Source organism: Schistocerca americana, chromosome 7 (assembly GCF_021461395.2).
Source record: "Schistocerca americana isolate TAMUIC-IGC-003095 chromosome 7, iqSchAmer2.1, whole genome shotgun sequence".
Lineage (NCBI taxonomy): Eukaryota > Metazoa > Arthropoda > Insecta > Orthoptera > Acrididae > Schistocerca > Schistocerca americana.
The window spans coordinates 565976005-566000061 of record NC_060125.1 but is presented as its reverse complement, the minus strand read 5'-3'; the positions used below and the strand labels follow the sequence as shown (position 1 = coordinate 566000061).

The following is a 24057-nucleotide window of genomic DNA, read 5'->3' as shown; positions in this document are numbered from 1 at the left end:
GATCTGTGGTGAGTTGCTGTGTAACATACTGCACGTCGATGTTCGCATGAAGGCTCTAAACGGGAAACAGATAAATGTGAGCTACAGTAGGCTCTCCCACCTTCCTTACTTAGGCCACGATTTCGATCTCAAAAGTTGTCCGACAGACAGAAGAGTTACCCGAAATGCTGGACATGTCATTGGATAATTATTACACAATTATTAATTATCTTCGAAAGATGTAACGTGTGTGCCGGCCGGAGTGGCCGTGCGGTTCTCGGCGCTACAGCCTGGAGCCGAGAGACCGCTACGGTCGCAGGTTTGAATCCTGCCTCGGGCATGGATGTGTGCGATGTCCTTAGGTTAGTTAGGTTTAATTAGTTCTAAGTTCTAGGCGACTGATGACCTCAGAAGTTAAGTCGCATAGTGCTCAGAGCCAATTGAACCATGTAACGTGTGTGTACTCTTTCCAGCATTCTGTGACAACTATTCAGTAATGTAATCGGGTTGGTGCTCACTGCGTTTGGACACCGTGCGTCCGGGAATAATTGAGGAAAAAATAACTTTTGTTCCTCACTAACCACAAGAGAAATTTTGTGAAACGGAGATGCAAAGTGCACGAAAACACTACTTGAAGAAACTGTCTGGATCACAGCGGGAAGGCGAAACACTGTCTATCCGGAAGTTAGGAATGGGCCTTTGCCCTTGGCGCAGATTATAAATGCTAAGTTTAGTAAACATCATCTCATGGCATACAAGTGCACATAACAGGCAGTGAGGCCAGTAGGCTAGTGACGGCCTGATATGGCTACTGCAATAGTTAGGCTGCATCAGTTTGCAGAGAATGTTCTGCAACATGTAGCAGAGCTGTTACGGCTTTGGGACCGTGAGGTGCAAACGGCTACCTTCAGTACCGGCTGTCATCAACAACTGCGACGTTGGTGAGGCATTACCACGGAAACCCGAACTGTGTTTCTAGATTGTTCGTGGTCGACGCGAGAAGCACGCTTGGAAATGCCACTCAAGCCGTCGGGGATCTTCGCTGTGTTAGCACAGAAATAGATGTGAAGGAGGGGAGGACAACACTAAAATCTGAGAAGGTGCACCCACCTTAGACACACATTTCTTCGGTGACCGTAGTCTATAATATATTTCTTAGGACATCACAACTAACTCCATCGCTTGAAACAGCAAGAAAGCAGACTTGGAAAGCATCCATACTCTGTAAACCACTGTGATGTGAATGACAGAGTATACTTGCCTTCGCACGACTTATTACTGTTTCTTCCTGTTCCATTATCGTATGGAGCACATGGAAAGTGGCTGCTTAAATGCCTCTGTGCGTGATGGAATTAATCTAATCTTCGCGGCCTCTATGGGAATGATATGTAGGAGGTTGTAAAATATCCTCGGTTCCTCGCTTAGAAATGCTTCTTGAAACTACTGAAGGAGGCTTTCACGGAATAGTTAGCGTCTGTCTTCAAGCGCGTGCCATTTCAGGTTTTTAAGCGTTTCCGTGATACCTTCCCGTTTATTGAACAAACCTTAGAGCGTACGTTCAATATTCTCGGAAAGACCGCTTGAGTGTTTAGTAAGCAATATCCTCTGCGAATTCATTGCATTTGTCCAGTACCCAATCTACGATTGTGCGTATATGATTTCACACCGTTGCAAACTGGTACACCAAAATTTTTGTTCGAACTGACTGATTCCAGTTGTTACTCAGTGGTACCGAAGTCGTAGTATCCTAAATTCTTTCCGTTAAATACGCAATTTCATGTTTATTAACATTTAAATAAATTGGTGACATGTAGGCACTTTTATATCTCGACATATCGTTGACACGTCTACATACCGTTACATTATTAGACATAAGTGAGGATCAGTTTCATATTCAAAGTAATTCGAATCCGAATTTATACGTCATCAAAATCTTTGTATAAATAACAACTTACAAATGGCCACCAAAGAGGCATTCAAGTTATAAGGCCTCCGATATTTTTTCTAATTAACTACTCACCCGAAATCGACGAAACTGGCGTTACTTCTCGACGTAATCGCCCTGCAGACGTACACATTTTACACAACGCTGACGCCATGATTCCATGGCAGCGGCGAAGGCTTCTTTAGGAGTCTGTTTTGACCACTGGAAAATCGCTGAGGCAATAGCAGCACGGCTGGTGAATGTGCGGCCACGGAGAGTGTCTTTCATTGTTGGAAAAAGCCAAAAGTCACTAAGAGCCAGGTCAGATGAGTAGGGAGCATGAGGAATCACTTCAAAGTTGTTATCACGAAGAAACTGTTGCGTAACGTTAGCTCGATGTGCGGGTGCGTTGTCTTGGTGAAACAGCACACGCGCAGCCCTTCCCGAACGTTTTTGTTGCAGTGCAGGAAGGAATTTGTTTTTAAAAACATTTTCGTAGGATGCACCTGTTACCGTAGTGCCCTTTGGAACGCAATGGGTAAGGATTACGCCCTCGCTGTCCCAGATGATGGACACCATCATTTTTTCAGCACTGGCGGTTACCCGAAATTTTTTTGGTGGCGGTGAATCTGTGTGCTTCCATTGAGCTGACTGGCGCTTTGTTTCTGGATTGAAAAATGGCAGCCACGTCTCATCCATTGTCACAACCGACGAAAAGAGTCCCATTCATGCTGTCGTTGCGCGTCAACATTGCTTGGCAACATGCCACACGGGCAGCCATGTGGTCGTCTGTCAGCATTCGTGGCACCCACCTGAATGACACTTTTCGCATTTTCAGGTCGTCATGCAGGATTGTGTGCACAGAACCCACAGAAATGCCAACTCTGGAGTCGATCTGTTCAACAGTCATTCGGCGATCCCCCAAAAGAATTCTCTCCACTTTCTCGATCATGTCGTCAGACCAGCTTGTGCGAGCCCGAGGTTGTGTCGGTTTATTGTCACATGATGTTCTGCCTTCATTAAACTGTCGCACCCACGAACGCACTTTCGACACATCCGTAACTCCATCACCACATGTCTCCTTCAACTGTCGATGAATTTCAATTGGTTTCACACCACGCAAATTCAGAAAACGAATAATTGCACGCTGTTCAAGTAAGGAAAACGTCGCCATTTTAAGTATTTAAAACAGTTCTCATTCTCGCCGCTGGCGGTAAAATTCCACCTGGCGTATGGTGCTGTTATCTCTGGGACGTATTGACAATGAACGCGGCCTCATTTTAAAACAATGCGCATGTTTCTATCTCTTTCGAGTCCGGAGAAAAAAAAATCAGAGACCTTAGGACTTGAATGCACCTATAAACGTAAAATGACACTTTCATATTTCTTCTTTTTTGAGTCATCAGTCTGCTGACTTGGTTTGCTGCAGCCCATCACGAAATCTTCTCTCGTGTCAGCCTCTTCAGCTCATAGTAGCACCTGGATCCTATGTTCGCAATTATTTGCCGAATGTATTCCCACCTCTGTCTATCTCTATAGTTTCCATTCAACCAGTGGCCTCGAGCACCGTGGCAGTTATACGCTGCCTTGTCACATATCCGATCATTCTGCCCCTTCTTCTTGTAAGCTTTCCATTTGTTCCTTTCTGCGACGATTCTGCTGAGAACCTCCACTTTCCTTTTCACTCCACCTAATTTTCGGCAACCTTATTTAGCACCACATCTCAACGCTTGGATTCTCTTCCCTTCTGATTTTTCCACAGTCTACATCCATACGATGCTGTGCTCCAGACATACATTACTCCTGAAATTCTGGTCATTGGTTGGCACTAGTACATTTCCTTTGGGTAGAATGCCTTCTTTGACTGTGCTAGTCTACTTTTATGTCTTCCTTGCTTCATACATCATGCTTTATTTTGCTTCCAAGCTAGCAGAATTCCTTAAATTGGTCTACATCATGGTCTCCAATTTTGGTGTTAAGAGCATCTTTAATCTCATATCTGCTACGCTTCACAACTTTCGCCTTCCTTCGACTTACTCCCATTCTAAAGTCTATACTCATTAGTCTTTTTATTCTGTTCAACAGAATCAGCAATTATTCCTCTTCACTGAGGACAGCAATGTCATCAGTGAACCTTATCAGTGATATCCTTTCACCGTGAATTTAAAAACCAGTCTTGAATGTCTCTTTTTATCTGTGACATTGCTTCTTCCTCGTATAGTTTGAACCGCAGGGGCGGAAGGCATCATGGTGTTACGTCCTTTTTAATCCGAGCACTTCGTTCCTCGTCTTAGATTGTTATTTTCTAGTACCTCGTGTAATGCGCTGAATTATAGTAGAACGTCACAGTTCGATTAGTGACGACACAATGGTCTGCAGGGAGACGCTTTGGATGGGATCACGGGGGCCGCTAACGCCACCACGAGCTGTGTCGCTCCGTCCCCCGCCCCCTTACCGTTCCCTCATTAGGGCTGTGACGCGAGTCCGCCCGGAGCGACAGGGTTACTTAAGGGGTAAACAGAGGGGGGAGCTCCTGAATTACATTAGGCTCGCCATGCGCGTAATGCGGCAGGCGGGGATGCTCCGTCCCACCCAAGGAGCCGCTGGGCCGAAACTGCCGGCTAACAGGAGGCCATGCCATGCCGTGCCGTGCCGTGCGGTGAATCACGCCCTGGGACCTCCTGGTGCAAACGTCCGAAAATATCGTATTCCATGTCAGTGATCTCCTCCGTTTTACATCCTTGCATGTCTTCAGTTAGCAGGTTTGGAGCATCAGTTGAGTGGAATAGATGGCTTCTTGAAAAAGAGGTTGCAGTATGAATACAAACAACGGATGATGGAGTGTAGTAGAATGAAGTCAGGTGATGATTAGATTAGAAAACGATACGCTTGGAATAGAAGAGCACTTTTGCTATTCAAGTGGCAAAATAAGTGGCACTGATCGAGGTAAGGAGAATATAAACTGTAGACAAGCAGCAGGATGAAAGGCACTGAATACAAATACAAGTGTTAAGAAGTCTTTCCTGAACCTGTTTTGAGCGTAGCCTTGTATGGAAGTAAAACTTGTATGATGTTCCTGCGTGAAAGTCAAGCGCCGGCAAGGCAGTCAGGAACGTTAGAGCAGAGAGGTCTGTGAGACGACGTCAGCCAATAGTGCGCTGACCTACCCCTCTCTAGGACGACACCGAGAAAGCACCGGCCTCTAGGCGAACAGAACATAAACGCCGCGCCGCTTGGCCGCTACCCAGTTGAAGACTAGCTATTCTAACAAGGGAACCTCCCCATCGCACCCCCCTCAGATTTAGTTATAAGTTGGCACAGTGGATAGGCCTTGAAAAACTGAACACAGATCAATCGAGAAAACAGGAAGAAGTTGTGTGGAACTATGAAAAAAAAAATAAGCAAAATATACAAACTGAGTAGTCCATGTACAGGATATGCAATATCAAGGAGAATATGACCTGAGGAGCGCGGTGGTCCCGTGGCTAGCGCGAGCAGCTGCGGAATGAGAGGTTCTTGGTTCAAGCCTTACCTCGAGTGAAAATTTTAATTTTTTATTTTCGGTTTACATGACAAACTCTTATGTTTTCATCACTTTTTTGGGAGTGATTATCACATCCACAAGAAAACCTAAATCGGGCAAGGTAGAAGAATCTTTTTACCCATTCGCCAAGTGTACAAGTTATGTGGGTCGACAACGTATTCCTGTCATGTGACGCACATGCCGTCACCAGTGTCGTATAGAATATATCAGACGTTTTCCTGTGGAGGAATCGGTTGACCTATGACCTTGCGATCAAATGTTTTCGGTTACCATTGGAGAGGCATGTCCTTTCGTCTACTAATCGCACGGTTTTGCGGTGTGGTCGCAAAACACAGACACTAAACTTATTACAGTGAACAGAGACGTCAATGAACGAGCGGACAGATCATAACTTTGCAAAATTAAAGAAAGTAAACTTTTCACTCTAGGGAAAACTTGAACCAAGCACCTTTAGTTCCGCAGCTGCTCACGCTACCCACGGGACCACGGCGCTCCTGAGTTCACACTATCCTTGATGTTGCTTATCTTGCGCATGGGCTATTCAATTCGTATGTTTTGCTTATTTTTTCATAGTTCCACACATCTTCTTCCTGTTTTCTCGATTGATCTATATTCATTTTTTCAAGGCCTATCCACTGTGCCAACTTATAACTAAATCTGAGGGGGGTGCGATGAGGAGGTTCCCTTGTAAGAGCTCTACAGCAGCGACTTAGGAACTGCATTGTTTCACATGTATTAGGAGTTGTGTATAGTAAAGAGATTTTCTTATTTTGTCTATCGCCCATTGCTTGCGACACGACATTGTAAATACTCAAACGTAAGTACTGTCATTTATTTTACTGGAACAAAAATTAATTCATACGATTTGCTTGATTTGTTGTCTAGTGATCCGAAAAAGCAAGTTTCCTAGACACCCCGTTTTCGATGAGTAGGCAGGACACAACATATGATATGCAGTACAGATAATTAGACACATGTAGATGTATGGAATAATAGAGAGGAAATGATAATATCGATTCCTACTGCCACTGCGCCATCTGATGTACTTATGTATCACTAAGAATGTTTGCGCTGGGATCTGTCTGTAGTAAGGTAGTGATGAACGTGAGCATTTGTAATAGGCGTAATAACATGTATGTACATAGTTGTTGTTGTAAAATTGACATGCCGACTCCTAGCGTAGCTCACGATACCCACTGTACATACATTGTATAGCACCCTTTACTGTGGTGAAGGAGAAGATTGTGTAATAATGTACTGCAAGTCTTGGATATAATTTCGTGTGCTGTTGTGTTAGTTGTTGTATTGTAGAATTTTCGGTCCCATCTTTTGCAGATGGTAGCAGAAATTTTCCAAAACTGGTAATGTATATGAATAAATGATTTTAGCAATCATGGAAGTCGCAAATTTAATCATTGTTCACAGTACAGATAAGATGAGAATAGATGGTTTTCAAATGTGGTGGTATGAAGAGTGCATAAGATTAGACGGGTAGATAATGTAACTAATGAAGAGGAACTGAATCCAGCTGGGTAGAAACTTGACCAAAAGAAGGTATAAGCAGATAGGACACATCCTGATACGTGCAGGAATAGTTAGTTCGATTATGGAAGGAAGTGTGGGGGTAATAATGGTCTGGGAAAACCAAGGCATGACTATAGCATGTAGGGACAAATTGATGTAAGGTGCATTATTTATGTAGACATGGAACAACAGTTTGATGCAAAACTTGCGTGGAGAGCTACATTAGACTATTTCTTAGATTACTGACAAAAATAACAACATTAAGCTGAACGGTTGCCGCTAACAGTATTTCTTCCTTTAGTTTTAACAAATAACTGGAGAAAATGACCACGGAATAAAAAAATACAAGAATGAAGAAACGCTTGTTTATCTGATAAAATAAATAATCGTTAAAAACAGCGACAACGAAAAAAAAAAAATTTATATATCACATACTAGTTTCCTTTGTGAAAATGACGAAAACCGGAAAAATAGAAATTTTTTGTTCTTTCCAGAAGACCAGCTGTACAATGTATAACACACATAAAATTAGTAGCAAACGATAACTAATCACATCATAATACTCGTATTTTATAAATTAGTAGCCTAGGGCTAATTTTGAACACAGCGTAAACATATAACGTTCCACAGTTCAATTCTGTAATATACAGGTTGTTAACGGTATAAGTGCAGGTACTGCTATCATTGGTAGGTTAACACAGACACACTTCAGGGCATTTTTTTTTCCTTTAACCATCTCTCTGCAAACACAACACGTAATTTACTAGCTGCTGTTTTTCTGCATGGTCGTAACTGCACCACTAAGAGGACAACATCTGTCAGTATAGACTAACTGTATTGCTTCCATGTATCGACACTTCAACAACTGACCTCCTGCCCACGGAAAAGTAAGCATTAATCGCCTACTCTTGTCACATGTGCTTGGCGTACTAACAGAATTAAAAAAATACTGCAACTAATAGCTATAATTATCAGTCTGCAAATTGACTAAAAACTGATGTAATTTTATTCACTAAATTGTCCTCAGTCACCAAAAAATGACAACCTGTAAGTATTTAACTATGTATCTGAACCAATATAAAAATTAACAGCTATTGACGACTTCTTTCTATGTTGAAATATTTCTAAGCTGACGTTCATATATCCACCAGAAGATACTATCATATCATGATAATTTTCAGACAAAATAATAAATAGAAGTCCACAGAAAAAAGTACAGTAAGTGTTGAAGCATGTTTAGACAAAGCAAAAGTAAACTGCGTCTTGCATAACAGGGAAATTCTCTCCAATATTTCTTTGCAGTCAAGATTCAAAATTTCAAGGAGTGTCCCAGCTCGACAACCATTCTTGCATTACAGTTCTTACCGATTGATTCAGTATTAGGAACAAGCCTACAGAGATATGGTTTATTATCCAGTGACCTTCATAACAGTTTAACAATGAGAAAGTTAGTACACCGGTGAAAATGTGGGAACACGATGCTGGTGTCAAGTTCCTAACGGTATCTTTGGATTGTTCGAGAAGATACTGTCCCATAGGAATATGTGGTACTCATAGATCTTTGCTGCATCTACGTTTACGTTGTCTACCTCTACATCAACAATCTGTAAAGTACGGTTAAGTCCAGTATATTATGGGTATGTCAAACTTTCTTCCCGTCCAGCTCAAGTAGTGTGAGAATAGTTGCTTGTACGCCCCTGCGAGAACTGTTATTTGCCTGGATAAGTGGTAAGAGTCTGCTATGAGACTGATAGAACAAGGTTCCATGGCCTACATAAAATTTTTGAATATTAAATTTTAAATATACATAGCAAAAGCAATGACCTATAAATTCAGGGCTATTCAAAAAGAAGAAACAGATTTCAAACATTTATTGTTTCCACGCTACAAAATATAGAAACACAATTCCACCTTTCCTGAAAAGAAGAAAGTTAAATTTTTTTTGCATTCAATGTGAGCACAATGTGTTACAAGACAAACATCAAAACGGTGGCTCAGTTCCTGCCACACACGAAGCATCTTGTCTCTCGTTATCGAATTCACAGCTTCAGCAATGCAATGTAGTAGACTTTCAAGCGTGACAGCTATAGGGTGGATAAAAACGCGGTCTTTTACGTAGACCCACTGCTAAAGTCACAAGGTGTGAGTCAGGAGACCTGGAAGACCACCTGCGATGACGTTCATTTTCCGCTCCTCCTCTTCCAATCTGACGTCCCAGACCTCACCCCTTGCAACTTTTAACTATGGGGTTACGTCAAAGTCCGCGTTTTTATCCCACAAATGCCTTACACTCTATAAAGTCTGTGACATCGCAATGTTGAGGCTGTGAATTTGATAACGAGAGACCAACTGCTTTGTGTATTTCAGGAATTGAGACGCAGTGTGGTGCCCACACTGAGTGCATAAAAATTTGAACTTTTCTCTTTTCAGGAACGCTGGGATTGTGTTTCTATTTTTTGTAATTTGGAAGTAATAAATGCTTGAAATCTGTTCCTTCTTTTTGAATAGCCTTGTATAAAACTTAGCTATCATTAATGATAAAAGAGTTAAATGAACGCTTGCAGAAACATTAACCTGTGTTATGATGAATATACGCGGTAAAAAAAGTGGAAATGTGGAAACACATCCATCACTCTACCATTCAGTGTTACAGTAACGTCGCTGTCGTGAAGTGCCCGTAAATTATTTGTTAACACCGATAACTGTGGGATAATATCTAGTGACATGAGATAATGTATAGAGTAAATACAAACTTCACCACCAAAATGTCGAAGCTAGTTCAGGAATATTTCCTGAGCACTTCGGTGTAACGGCCCCGAAGTCTCTTCTGGTTCATTACAGAGTAATAGTGTTATTACGAGTTATGCGAGTCCCTTACATCAAAATATTCAGGAAATACTGTTTAGCTTTTTCCGCTCGTTCAAGGCTTACTCATTAATTTCTACGTAGTATTTCACCGCCCTTTCAACGACAATTAATTGCATATTCGCTGAATTGTCATTTTTGTTGTAGATCTCCTGTCGGGGTAACTTTGTGCATACAACTCAGCTGTTCTCATCTCCCCCCTTCTTCATTGACGGTAAAGAAATAACATGCCTAGTTTCTCTTACGTTACTCTGTGTAAGATGTTGATATTTTCAAACCATCCAGCAGACAAACGACATACAATGGAAACTACATTTCCTCTGTACACTTTTATATTGGTGCAACACTCTGTTTCCTTCTTGTACAACTTGATTTATGTCCTAATTTGGGTATTAAATCACAAACTTCCGCTTAAGACAGCCACGACTTCATGCTCGAAACGGTTTAAACCAAAGCTATAAATATCAGAATTTCACCGAAACTACTAACCGAATTTTGAATATTTCATTTATTTATTTATTTATTTCATTAACAACGCAGAGTAACCCATCGCCTTGAAATGTAAGGTGGATCGGATGTTTCTAAATCCAACAGCAAACACTTCTCATTATTACAGTCTTATTGGTAACAGTTGTTAATGCTATTTTAGATAATATAAGGAACATAATATATAAAAATTTCTCTGCGGTTACAGCGATTTGAGTGCTTAACAATTGTTTAAATGGTTCTATATAATTTGTTTCTGCCTAGTTGATGAGAATATAATTTATCTAATGCAAATGTCAAAGAAAAATAAAAAAGAAATAGGTAATACAATGAGTGTGGTGAAAATAATTTGCAATATGTAGAGGGAAGTGATACACTGTATCTGGATGCGTAATATAGCCTATGTAGAATGTTGGTTGGTAATGGCCTATTTCTATTCATTTCAGGTGAGAAGGTCTCGGTAGAATCTCTAAGTTATTCTCATGTGAAATGGTTTGTGTTTATGTATGTTTACTGTGTTTGTGTGTACTGGTACATTACTGAGAGTGTTGCAACTCAGGACACTACATTCGGCAGCTGTTTGTTTGTCCTGTTGTTGGTAGTTGCGGTATATTCTATGTGATACTTTACACACCTGGTATTAAATACTGACTGAGCATCTGATACATGGAATACATGAATTTTAGCTTTACACGAGAAATACACTTCTGTTTGTAAATTTGTTGGCAGAAATAGAAAGTAGTTGAATGCAGTGTTCCTTAAATAACTAAATACATTACAGTTTTAGTTTTATACATACTTTTCACATAAAATACATTTGATATGCAAAATTAATTCATTGTAGCTTTAAACAGAGAAGAGAATACGTTTCTGCCTACACACAATAAGACGAACAATACATTACTGCCTCGAATAAAAGTTCTTCGAACGTCTCGTCCCAAGCGACATTACGTTATTACTAGAGTCTTAGTATGTAGTGTCGGCGTTTGTTTGTTCTATGATTGTTACTGCCTGTTGACTTGTTTGTGACTGCGTTGTGGCATGCAGCGTCATGCGATGTTGGTTCGGGTCCCTTACGTGTTGATCCCTTCTGAGTCATGCTCATTTAGTGTGTTGGATCCTCCCTCGGTTTCCGAATCTGTGGCCGTGTTTGTGGCCTCCCATGTGGTTTGTTGTGTTTTTTGTGTTTGTCTACGCCTCTTTCCATATGGGTTTTGGGAGCTGTATTCTTCAAGCAGTGTGTGCGATACAATATCGGCTACGCTATTTACTTTGTTCCAATCATCGGGATTACGTATTATTCTGGCGATGTGACTGTCGCTCTGTATAGGTCTCAGCTGTGCCAGCGTGTTGCATAGCAGTGTGACATGTTCTGGTGTCCCAGTTTATCCGAAAACGCATACTTCATAGTTAGTCCCACGCGGTTTAAGTGTACCGCATACGGCCAGTGGCCTGTCAGGAAATGGACCAGCCCCGGCTTGGATCGAGATGTTTCAGTTGTAGTCTTCCGTGTACATCAGGAAAGAAAGAGTGGACTCGGCGACCCTTGTCGGATACGTCCCACTCTCTCTGCCATGTTTGAATACGCCATTGTTTCATTTGTGTTCTGTTCATAATATTGTTTCCTGTAATCCCGGTGACTTTTTCTAGCCTGTCCCACTTAAACCAGTAAAGTGCAGCTCTATAACGAATTGTTATGAATTCTGAACAGTGGAACATTGTTAAACACGTCTCTTTTAGAACTACGTCACATAATTTGTATGTCACCAGTCTTCTCACTGGTTTGATGTGGCTCGCCACGGATTCCTCGCTGTACCAGTCTCTTCATCTCAGAGTAGCACTTGCAACCAACGTTTTCAGTTACTGGTTGGATATATTACAATCTCTGTTTTCATCCTCACTAAATTGAATCGGGAGTTATTCCTTGATGTCTTAACACACGTCCTACCAACTTGTTCCTTCATCTTGTCAACGTTTTACACATGTTCCTCCCCTCGCCGATTCTGCGGCAGAAATTACCATAATTCATTTGAAACAATGAAGTCCACACCAATACTTCTGCAATTAACACACCTATGAAAAGAGATAAATATCATTTAGTGAGGACTTCGTTACAATACATTTGGGCGACAGCTTTGAGTCACACTCCACAAATATGCAGTACTTTTTTATTTTTAACGGCGGTGCGTTAGAGATCGTTTTTCTGATCTTAGAGTATGTGAGATTGATGTGCTGTGATTTGCCCACCTGCGCAAAAGTAAGGCTCTGGCACGGGTGGAAGGTGTTAACAGTTGGCGTATAGGCGTACAGAGACCAACTCATGAGTGAATCAACAAACGTCAATCACGGAGATAAAGAGGACGCCATGCAGCAGGGCCATGACTATATTACCCGACTATTATGCAGCTCAGAGATAATACTTGCGACGCCATCTTGAGACGGGAATGACGAGGGCTGGTGGGGAGGGACTGAAGTAGGGGTGAGATGGGGTGGGATGGGATGCTGCTAATTATTCACGTGCTTGTTGTCGTGGGGAGGTCGCTAGGACAACCCAGCGCGCTCCCCCTGCAGGGAAGGGGTTCGTCCGGGGGTTGGGAAAGGGGGTGGGGGGAATATGAAGCACATCGCAAACCTGCCTGAGTCACCCCCTCAGCTCGCGGATTTCAGCAGCTTGCTCGCCGCATTAATAGCGCTTGGGGGGATGACATAAGGATTCCACGAGGGGCTGTAATATGATGGCTTTATTAGCATTTCGTCAGTATATTAGGGCGCCGCTAGAGGGGCCTCGCTGCACCCTGGGATTATGATTGGGCGCTAGCAGGCCGAACGCGACAACTGAGGCGGAAAGCGAAAACGAAAGCGTTCGGTCAGCGGGGCACATCTGGGGCCCAGGAGGAAGCATTGTGTTTTCGCGAACACCGATGAAGCTGCGCGTGATTACGTGCAAGGAGCTGGAATAGGCAGCGCGTTTCAAGCGGTTTGGAAAGCAGTATTTAGTTCGCGTTTTTATTTCTTTTATTTTTTGAGTTATGGTTGCGATTACGTGGACATACAAACATCGCAGCAACAAAAACATGATGGAGAGGGGATAGAGGGGAGTACTGTTGCTACAATCAAGCATGAAAAATATAAAATAAAAAAAAAAGACTGTGACAAGAAGTTTATTAGACACCCTTACAAGGAGAAGAGACATGTATATGGAACGTTGAATAAAAACATTGAAAGTTCGTTTTGTTTAAGGCAAAGTAGAAGCAGATATTGAGAAAAGTAGTGCTGAGAAAAAAATTCTAGGCTCAGAGAAATACGGAAATATAATGACCGGATATGGAGGCGTAGCAGTTACCAGAAAATGAAGAGATTATCAGAGTGTAGCAAGAGATGGATGGCGATACCAGACCAGCCAAACATTAGTGAATGAAAACCTTAAAAATAACTTTTGGTTATGCCAAGTGTTAAGCTATTAAAGTAGGAATAATTTCAAAATCCTAAGCAGCCGAAGTTTCAAAAGGTAGCGAAATGATGTCCTTCCAGCGGAGTGTTTTGCAAGTTAGACACATTTCTGAGTTAGTTACAACAATTTTAAACACCCGGGTCGACAGTGAGAGGCGTTGGCTGTGGTATAAGTGCTTTGTATTTTGCTAAGAAAAGAAAGAATGTAAAACGAGTAGTTATTGCTTATGTCGAGCTGAGTGCGGAAGCCGAAAACCTACAGCTGAGACGAGGTTCCTTAAAATATCGACCATCCTTTACGGTGCCTTCTTTATTTTGGTTCGTTTGGTCGAAATGATCATTCACAAAGAATTATTCTTGTTTCTCTGTGCACCTGTTCTCAAAGAACAAACAAGATTACAGTGTTGCGACATTTCACACATGAAACATTCTGGCAGATATTTCAGAAAATTTCATAGCACAGTGAGACCTTAGAGTTAAGGCCTGATCTGAAAGGAATGTATTTTATCCATTGAGAGATTTCACTGAAAAGCAAAATTTACTTACGATATGTTCCAGTGTTTCTATTTTATAAGTTCTCGTGCGGACATTGACTTCTGTCTCAACTCTCCTCTACAGAAAGCAGGCCTCAAAAGAATGGAGCTTTGATGAACATAATCCACTGTATATTCTACCTGTCAGTACCAGATAATATGTTTCTTCAGCTACAAATAAAATAATTTGTGAATCGTGGAATGGTCCTTGATCTGAGTCCCGAGCCATTTCCATCCACGACTTTTGTGAATTTTGTACAAGATTCCGCCTTCACTAGTTGGAGCACAACAGTATATGCAAGAACATTACGAAAACACATGTGTGAGTTACGCCCTTCGCGAAGCGATGCGGTACTTTTAAATTTAAAAGCAGTGCTTGTAACAGTTATTCATCACTAACGTTCTTGAAAACTGAGAGCAGGAACGGTAATGCAACCATCTGTAAAATGATACCGACATGTCAGGCGATATTTGAGAGATGAATAAAATACGGTTGTAAACGAAACATATAGCTCAAATTTGTGACTCATTTGTCCGACTGATGATAACAGAAAGGTATCGCTTACTCGCTTCATTTCCTTTTACACCTTTGCAGGTGTGCAGTCTCAAACAAAATCATAACAGAATGTTAGAACAGGAAATTATAACACATTGTCATAACAGAATGTTACAAAACAGAGTGAGTAAGTAATTTTATCTTCTTGGGAAATACATTCTCTTTCACAAATGAAGATTCAGTTATATAAATTCAGAATACTGATGAAAATCGCGAGGATAGAACCCCAACAAAGTTACATAAAACAACAGTGAGACCATTCATACTGTTTGATGACAAACATGGAGAGCTAGCTACTCACAGTGAGTACAGGTTATGAATATGAGGAAAGAAGACTGCGTGGTAGTTGAAGGTTAAGGATCGCAACCATCAGATAAGAACTGGTGTTTACAGGAGCGAAAAAATGGATTAAGGAGGACAGAATTAAATTGAGAGACATGTCACAAGATTGAAAGGAAATAGTTACCCAAAATAGTAATGAAGTACCGATCGATAGAGAAAATGTTATTAGGTAGACCAAGAAAGACGTAGATAAACCAGAACTTCAGTTACCCTGTGTAACAGAGGCATATAACAAGAAAATGCAAGCAACAGGCAAAATTCGTACATCTAAAATAAGAAGAAGAAAATAAGTAATTTTTCGTAACTAACAAACTTTATTTGCTTCTTAAGTTTCCCAGTGTTTTTGTCAGTTAAAATCTGAGTGTGCTAGTAATTTCAGTATTTATATGCAGAGCCGCGTGTCTCTTGGGACAGAAATCACAATGCTGTCCCAGCTGCACACTAAGTATTGCTCAGAAACCTACTGAGAATTACGCCATACCGCTGATGACATCGGTAAACGGCCTCTAGTATGCCACTTAAAATGGTTTAATGCTTACATTATGCACAAAACGAACTTGCTAAACACCTTCACCTAGTTGTCACGGCTGCAACCTTTTCGACGAGAAACGTGGTATACTATATCTGGTATTTTGACATATTGACAGTTCCATCCTCAGTAAGCCTCCCGAAAACAGAAGTAGTATGTTTCGGTATTAGTGTTTAGTAGCTCTGGAAATTCTCTTGAGAGACTTGTTACTCTTCCTGCGTGCTTAAAAACTAAATCTACGTTACGGTATCTGCAGCCAGAGCAATTCCTGGAATTCTACGATTGTAAATTTGAATGTTGATAAAATTTATAAATAATGACAATTATATTGATGTAGTTTCAGTGATCAGATGACCAATGAAACACAAAGCACATTTTAAGAGTTTATCACCCCCTTTGGTCTTTCATTTGCGTTTATATCGTGCTGTCGCTGTTACGTTTGTTCGTAAAATTTAAATGTTACCTTCACTACCTTTTGTTTGTGGTTTTGAAGTTGAGCACATTGCACTAAATAAATAATCAAGTCACAAGGACAGATCTCATTAGCTTGTCGATGTACACGATGATTCCATCGTAATGTTATACATTTCCAGGTATGAGGAGAAGACTTCAGCTACATCAGATAGATACTCTTCAAATCACATTTAAGTGCTTGGCAGAGGATTCATCGAACTACATTCACAATTCTCTATTATTCCAATCTCCTATAGCCCGCGCAATAACGAACACCTATATCCTTCCGTACGAGCTCAGATTTCCCTTATTTTATCATGGTGGTCGTTTCTCCCTACGTAGGTCGGTATTAGCAAAATATTTTCACAACCCGAGGTGATTGGAATTTCGTGAGAAGATTCCGCCGCACCTAAAATCGCCTTTGTCTTAATGATGTCCACCCGAAATTCTGTATCATCTCAGCGCACCTATCAATGTCTGAATCAGAATTAAGGGACCTTGGTCTCCGTATTTTGGGAGGAGGTAATACGGACCAGAACAATAAGAAAGTCTAGTAAACGTGGGATATAAAATGCATATCGTAAGAGTTATGAACGCTTGTTCAGTAGAAAAGATTTGTTTTACAGTACGAAAGATGAACAGGCATTCATAACTCTTAAGATCTGAACTTTAGAGCCCATATTTACTGACGTTTCTTTTTGTTTTGGTCCATACTGCCTCTTCCTAAAATATGGAAAGCAAAGAGTTTGTAATAGAAAAGGTCTACTCCCAGGCATATCAGAACTATTTTCCCTTATAACTTTCTCACGGTCGCTTCCGAACCAGGATCCGTTACCTCAAATTGATACATTTACCCTTCTCCATCATTCCTGGAAGTTTGTGACATCATCACGGAATCACTTTGTATGTTCCAATACGCTTAGTTACGTGACCGGCATTCTTAAAGTCAGAGGCATCGTCTGCGACATGAACGATCATACAGTGGGTTTCACAAAGCTTGGGACGATTTTAAATTTGAATAATTCGCGCTAAAAGCAAGACACAGCGAAGTTGGTGCGGTGTTAGTAGTGTGGAGTGTCATCCAGTATACAGGTCACTAATCATGTTGTACTGATCGAAGGAACATCAGTGCCTTCACAGTGTAGTACTATGTTCGCTAAGGCGAATCTGTCGTGTACATGCAACGAGTCTTTCGTAAGCATTTCAAGATTCGCCCGGGTATCTAATTCCTGCTCGTTGAACAATAGGTAAGAAACATCGGTCCCACTGCAAGTCCCTCGACCTGAATTTCAATTGTCCCTCAGAAAACGTCCGACATCCCGAGAGCGTAGAACGTGTGAGTAACATTTCAAAGCCAATCTGTCGTCATTATTTACGAAAACTTAGTTTCAGCAAGAGGCATAATGTGCCACACATTAAACAAGACCTTGGAAGTTCTGCGTGAAGCATCTGATAAGCACATAATTTCAAAACGCGTTTATGTCCAATGGCCGCCTTGCTCGCCGGGTTTCACAGTGCCAGACTTTTATCTAGCAAGTTACTTGAAGGCGAGAGTGTACTCAGACCGGCCGAGACATTTGTAACAGTTAACAGATCGAATTCATGATGAAATTTCCAAAATTCCTCCAGCAATTACGAAAGATGTGTTCAAAAACTGGGTGAAACGCTTCGAGTATTGTGTAGCCGCGAATAGTCGTCGTTTTTTCGATGTAGTATTTCATAAGTAAACTTGAATAACTGTTGTACCTTGTGTTTAACTTTGATTCGCGATTAGTTCGTGTGTTACTCAAATTTCAGAACTTCAAAACATTGTGACATACACTGCTTAGGCAGAACATTATGACTACCGACCTACTATCGATATAAGCCTGTCCATTCGACTGCAGCGTCACCTGGCGAGGAATGACGTAAGATGCGTGTAGTATCATTGAGCGTGCTGTTCGTGTGTAGAACGGGGAAGACGGGTGACCTATCTGAGTATGACCGAGGGCACGAGCATTTCGGAAACTGCGCGACTTGTCGGTGTTCGAGGACTGCTGTGGTGAGTATCTTCAACTCGTGGTGAAACCAAGGTAGAATCACGTCCGGACGTTGTAGGGTTTGGCGGAACTAACACAGACTTTGATTCTGGGCAGAATAAGCGTGTGTCTGAACACAGAGTGCACTGCAGCCGGCGACCCATGCGTGTACCAATGTTAACGTCACGGCATGGGAGACTATGGCTGAGAGCGGCATGTGACCCTAGGCTCTGGGAATTGGTGCAATGTCAAAGCGTTGCACGGTCGGATGAATCCTGATACCATCTTCGTCTTGCCGATGGGTGGGCGCGAATCAGTCGTCTTCCAAGGCAACAGTTCCTTAACCCCAGCACTGCGGGACGGAGGCAAACTGGTGGAGTCCCCATTATGCTCAGGGTAAAATTCACGTGGTCATCCAGGGGTTCAGTGGAGCTCGTGCAAGGCACCCTGACCACCAAGAAGTATGGCACACTGGTTGAACACCACGTACATCACTTCATGACAATCATGTTCTCCAACGGCAGTGGCAGTTTTCAAGAAGATAATGCGCCATGTCACAAGACCAGGAGTGTGATGGAGTAGTTCGAGGAACACAGTGGTGAGTTCCAGTTGATGTGCTGCCACATGTGAACCCGATCGAACACATGTGGCATGTGACTGAACGTGTCGTCAGAGCCAATCGTCCGCCTCCCCAGAATTTACGGGAATTAGGTGACTTTTGCTAGCAAATGTGGTGCCAACTCCGTCCAGCGACCTACCAAGGCCTCATTGCTTCCATGCCACGACGCGTCGCCGCTGTTATGCCTGCCAAAGGTGGACCGGTTATTAGGTAGGTGGTATAATGTTGTGGGTATCGAATGTACCGACGTTGTGTTACGCAATGCCTTATTTTTTCAGCAGTTACTAGAACTTGTAGGGATGATCAAAAAGCTTGTGCCATGTCTCAAAGCAGGAAATGGACTGTTAGAAAGGATGAAATAAACTTGGCACTGCAGTATGGATGACATTAAATCATCTTCGGCAACGAAAACTGTTTTCAGGGAGCCCAAATGAAACAACACAGATGTCCGTACTGGCAGTGCTAAGTGTTATTCGTGGGCTGGTACTCACCGTGGGGAACCCAGCTGTGGCTGCAGGAGCTGCAGTATCTGACGTTGCTCTTCCCAGGGCTGAAGCACTCGCAACGGCAGCCGGGGACGGTGCAGCGGATGGCCTGCAAATAAAAGCTCTTTCAGGTGCTGGACCAGCAGTCGCCAGTAGGAAGACTTCGCAGTATCTACTCGCTACTTGACTTGTCCTTCCTTACTGAGAATGACAGCACACAATAGGGCAGGGAAGGAGCAACGTATGTGTGCGTGTGTGTGTGTGTGTGTGTGTGTGTGTGTGTGTATGTGTGTGTGTGTGCGTGTCTTTGGTGACGTGAAGGGGAAGATGGGTGAGCAATAGAGGGGAAGACGCAACGTTTGACTTTCTTGGAAACTAATACATACAACTGAATGAAACAGCTGTCCGAAGAAAGGTGAATCATGAGTCCAGCAAAGGTGGGGATCTCTTGCGTGATGGGCGGTTCGTCTTAAGAAAAGAAGCAAGCAGTAGAGAAACAGTTGTTGCGCTTGACCCTGGAAGCAAGGCTTAAGAAAAATGAGGAGATCTTCACAGAATTTGTCGACCTAGAAAAAGCGTACGACGGTGCAAAGTACAGCAGTATGTTCTAAATTTTCAGGAATATAGGTGACACCTGTAGTGAAAGGCGGGTAACATAACAACCAAGATGGAACAATAAGAATGGGAGGCAAATAACGAAGAGCTTCGATTAAATAATATGTAAAACGTATTGAGTCTTTCCCTCAAGCTCTTGAACGTGTACATCGAAGAAGCAATTACCGAAATAAAAGATGGATTCAAGAGTGGGATTGAAATACAGGGTGAAAGGACATAAATGGTAAGATTCGTTGATGACTCTGCTATCCTCCGTGAAACCGAGAAGAGTTACAAGGAGTTACAGACCTTCGTGAACGGAACCAACAATCTGCTCAGTAACGAATATAGACTGAGAGCAAAACGAACAAAGACAATAGGAATGATGAATAGCAGAAGTGAGAAAAACGACAAAATTAATATCAAAATGGACTAAGTGAAGAATTCTGTTACCTTGAAATCAAAACAACACACAACGGACGAGGCAAGGAGGAGCTGAAAAGCAGAGTACGGCAGGCCGTACGGTATTCCTGGCCGAAAGAAGTTCAACAATGGTTCAAATGGCTCTGAGCACTATGAGACTTAACATCTGAGGTCATCAGTCCCCTAGAACTTAGAACTACTTAAACGTAACCAACCTAAGGACATCACACACAGCCACGCCACTACTTAAACGTAACCAACCTAAGGACATCACACACAGCCACGCCCGAGGCAGGATTCGAACCTGCGAAAGATGTCTACGGAGAGGTTGGCGTAGGAGAGAGAATCGTGGCGAGCCTCATCAGGCCAGTCAGAGAACTGGCGATTCAGTATTTTACTTCCAAAGTTCCATGAGATGATGGCAGAACCACCACATCTTTCTTCATTTGAAATTTTCGCACAAGCGAAACAACTGGCTCAACTGGAGACATTTAACTTTAGCATAGGAATGATAAACTGCAGAGACGAATTGGGTCACGTGGTAACAATAAATGGAACCAGAATTCCCTGGATGCTCTTATGCTTCAAGCCACAAATGAAAAGAAAGGCGGGAGTACCAGATGACAAACTTTTCGGGGTGAAACAAACCGACAATCGTTTAATCCCGATCATAATGGTGATGAAGACATTGACAAATAACGAGAATGAGACGGTAAATTGTGATACATTTAGTCAAAAATTGGTTTATAGAGAATCATTTCCTTTGTATCCACCATTTCCTTTACATCCACCATCGGTGCAGTTAGGTTTCTGTACGGGTATCTCATTAACTAGACTCTTTAAGCAGCCCACGGAAAAAAACTGGTATCAGATCTGAATAGTTTGGTGGCCAAGAACGTGCCGACATTAGGATTTTTCCTGTTGATTCAAAAAGTATCATTCAAATGAAAATCCCAGAGACGATTAAATAGCGGTGTTGATTCATTTTCTTTGTGCGAAAGGCAGCGGTAAATTAATCAAAGTTACTGAGAAAATATTGTGAGAAACAGCAACAAAATGGGTTACAACTTCTGAAAGTAGTCTTACTAAAGCTCATCATGAAGTTCTAAATGAGGTGTCAGCTGTCAGCAGTCAAGATCAGACGCAGAAAGAGCATGCACAAGTTCAAAAACGTGGAATGTTGTTTTCAAGTTTCTAGAAACAAAAATCGCTTAGGCGGTCAGTGCCACGACAACGATAATGGCGTCAAAAAGACCTTTCAAAAGTCGTTTCTCAAATCAGGGCTTCAAGTTTTCATGAGATTAGATTTCAGGAATTGCTTGTGGTAAGTGACTTAATAATAATTAACAGAATAACAGTAAATGTGGAAACTGTGTTGAAAAGTAGATTAAGGTATGATAAAACCGTTCTAAAAATGCAATTATGTTGTACAACAATTTATTACATCAAGATCGGTTAAATACTTGTATATATAAAATACTCCAATTATCGGTTTGCCGAGTAGCTGCCATCTTCATGGGTGTCAAAATCCAGTAGAAGACTTCGTTCAGACATATAAGAAGAAACGTTAGGTACCATGAATATCATGAAGTCAGCAAAGATACTTCTGTGATTGTACATCATATAGTAACACACACTCAAACACACACACACACACACACACACACACACACACACACACACACATCATTTTTGCCCTTATGGACAGTGTTTGAACTCAAATATCTCATGATGACACAATTATCACTTCTTTCCATTCTTCCTTTTCTCTTCCCAAAAATCTCTTCATCCTTTGACTATGCTCTTGCTTCCTTTCTTCCGTCAATAATGCTCCCGTCTTCCTCTACTCATTTACCATAAATTTTGCGTTCCTAATTTTGTTCCTGAATTCCTTTCTGTCTTTTGTCATTTGTTTGTTGTTCCCCAGCTGCCTTATGTCTTCCTCTATTTTATGATACCAATTTGTTTTACGGCTTGAATGTTTTACTACATCAAAGATTCTCTTTGTAATCTGGTGTTGTCCATTCTCTGTATGTGTCCGTAGAAAATTAGTCTGCTCTTTCTGATCATGTCTGTGAGTCTGTCGGTGTGTTGGTATAACTCATTGGTAGGTCTTTTCATCCATACGTCATCTTTATGTATTGGTCCAAATATTTTCCTGAGAATTTTTCTTTCTATTTTTTCTGTCTCTGTAATGTCTGGGCCGGGCGAAGTGGCCGTGCGGTTAAAGGCGCTGCAGTCTGGAACCGCAAGACCGCTACGGTCGCAGGTTCGAATCCTGCCTCGGGCATGGATGTTTGTGATGTCCTTAGGTTAGTTAGGTTTAACTAGTTCTAAGTTCTAGGGGACTAATGACCTCAGCAGTTGAGTCCCATAGTGCTCAGAGCCATTTGAACCATTTGTAATGTCTGATGCTCCAATTGTGGTCGTTTCTGACCCATATAGTTCTTCCGGTAATACAACTGCTTTGCAGTGTCTAATTTTGGCCTGTCTTGATGTGATATTCTTATTATAATGTGATTATGTGAGTTTGTATGCTTTCTGGAGTCTTTCTGTTCGTTCTATGTTGGATGCCTTGTTTGGTCCTCCTATTTGTATGTATTCCCCTAAATGTTTAAATTTTTCGACTCTTTTTAAGGATCCATGCATCATTTTCGTGATGTGTACATTGTTGGTTTGTCGTTCCATGTATTGAGTCTTCTCATACGGTATCTGTAAACCTGTTTTCGCACCTATTTCTTGTAGGTGTTCCAATACTTCCTTTGCCTCCTGTGTGTTACTACTAAGTATGGCTATGTCATCTGCAAATGCCAGACATTTTATGTTTGTTCTTGTTTCACGTGTTCATCCTAGCTGTATTCCTTTAACTTGTTCTTCCCATTGTTTGACAGTTTTGTCTAACACTATGTTAAACAGGGTTGGTGAAAGCCCATCTCCTTGTCGGACCCCTGTGTGTATCTCGAAGTGTTTAGAAATTTCTCCCATGAACTTAATCTTCGAGGTGGTGTCTGTGAGCGTCTGTTGGATAATTGCCCTGGTTTTTCTGTCGATGCCATATTGTTCCAGTATGCCAAAGAGCGTTTGTCGGTCTATGGAGTCGTATGGTTTTTTAAAGTCAATAAAGGTAACTACAGTGTTTCTTGTCTGCCTGACTTTTAAAAGTGTTCTCAAGTTCCAGATCTGTTCTATGCCTGATCTCCCTCTTCTGAAGCCTGCCTGGTATTCCTGCATTTGCGGATCTGCTTGTGGATCTAGTCTGTTTAATAACACCTTCGAGAGAATTTTGTATGTGACTGGTACTAGAGAAATACCTCTGTAATTATTTGGATCTGACTTATCACACTTTTTATGTAGGGGATGGATGAAAACACATTTCCAATCCTCTGGCAACTACGCTGTAACCCAAATTTCTGAGATAATCTTACAAATTTGCTTGGTGATGTTTTCATCTCTATCTCTGTCCTTCCAGATCTCGGCAATAATACCATCTCCTCCTGTCACTCTGTTATGTATATATATATATATATATATATATATATATATATATATATATATATATGGTCTGTCTCTTCTGAGTCACGGTCTCGCGGTTCTAGGCGCGCAGTCCGGAACCGTGGGACTGCTACGGTCGCAGGTTCGAATCCTGCCTCGGGCGTGGATGTGTGTGATGTCCTTAGGTTAGTTAGGTTTAAGTAGTTCTAAGTTCTAGGGGACTGATAACCACAGCAGTTGA

The 24057-nt window shown here is 41.7% G+C and overlaps 1 protein-coding gene across 2 annotated transcripts in view; it reads right to left on the bottom strand.

Moving 5' to 3' along the window:
- LOC124622079 (zinc finger protein basonuclin-1-like) overlaps positions 1–24057 on the bottom strand; it is a 315796-nt gene that overhangs the window by 172024 nt on the left and 119715 nt on the right. For both annotated transcript variants that reach the window (XM_047147653.1, XM_047147654.1), the window contains one exon: positions 19314–19416. In XM_047147653.1, coding sequence (XP_047003609.1) covers positions 19314–19416 — 103 coding nt within the window. The remainder of the gene's footprint in view (positions 1–19313; positions 19417–24057) is intronic.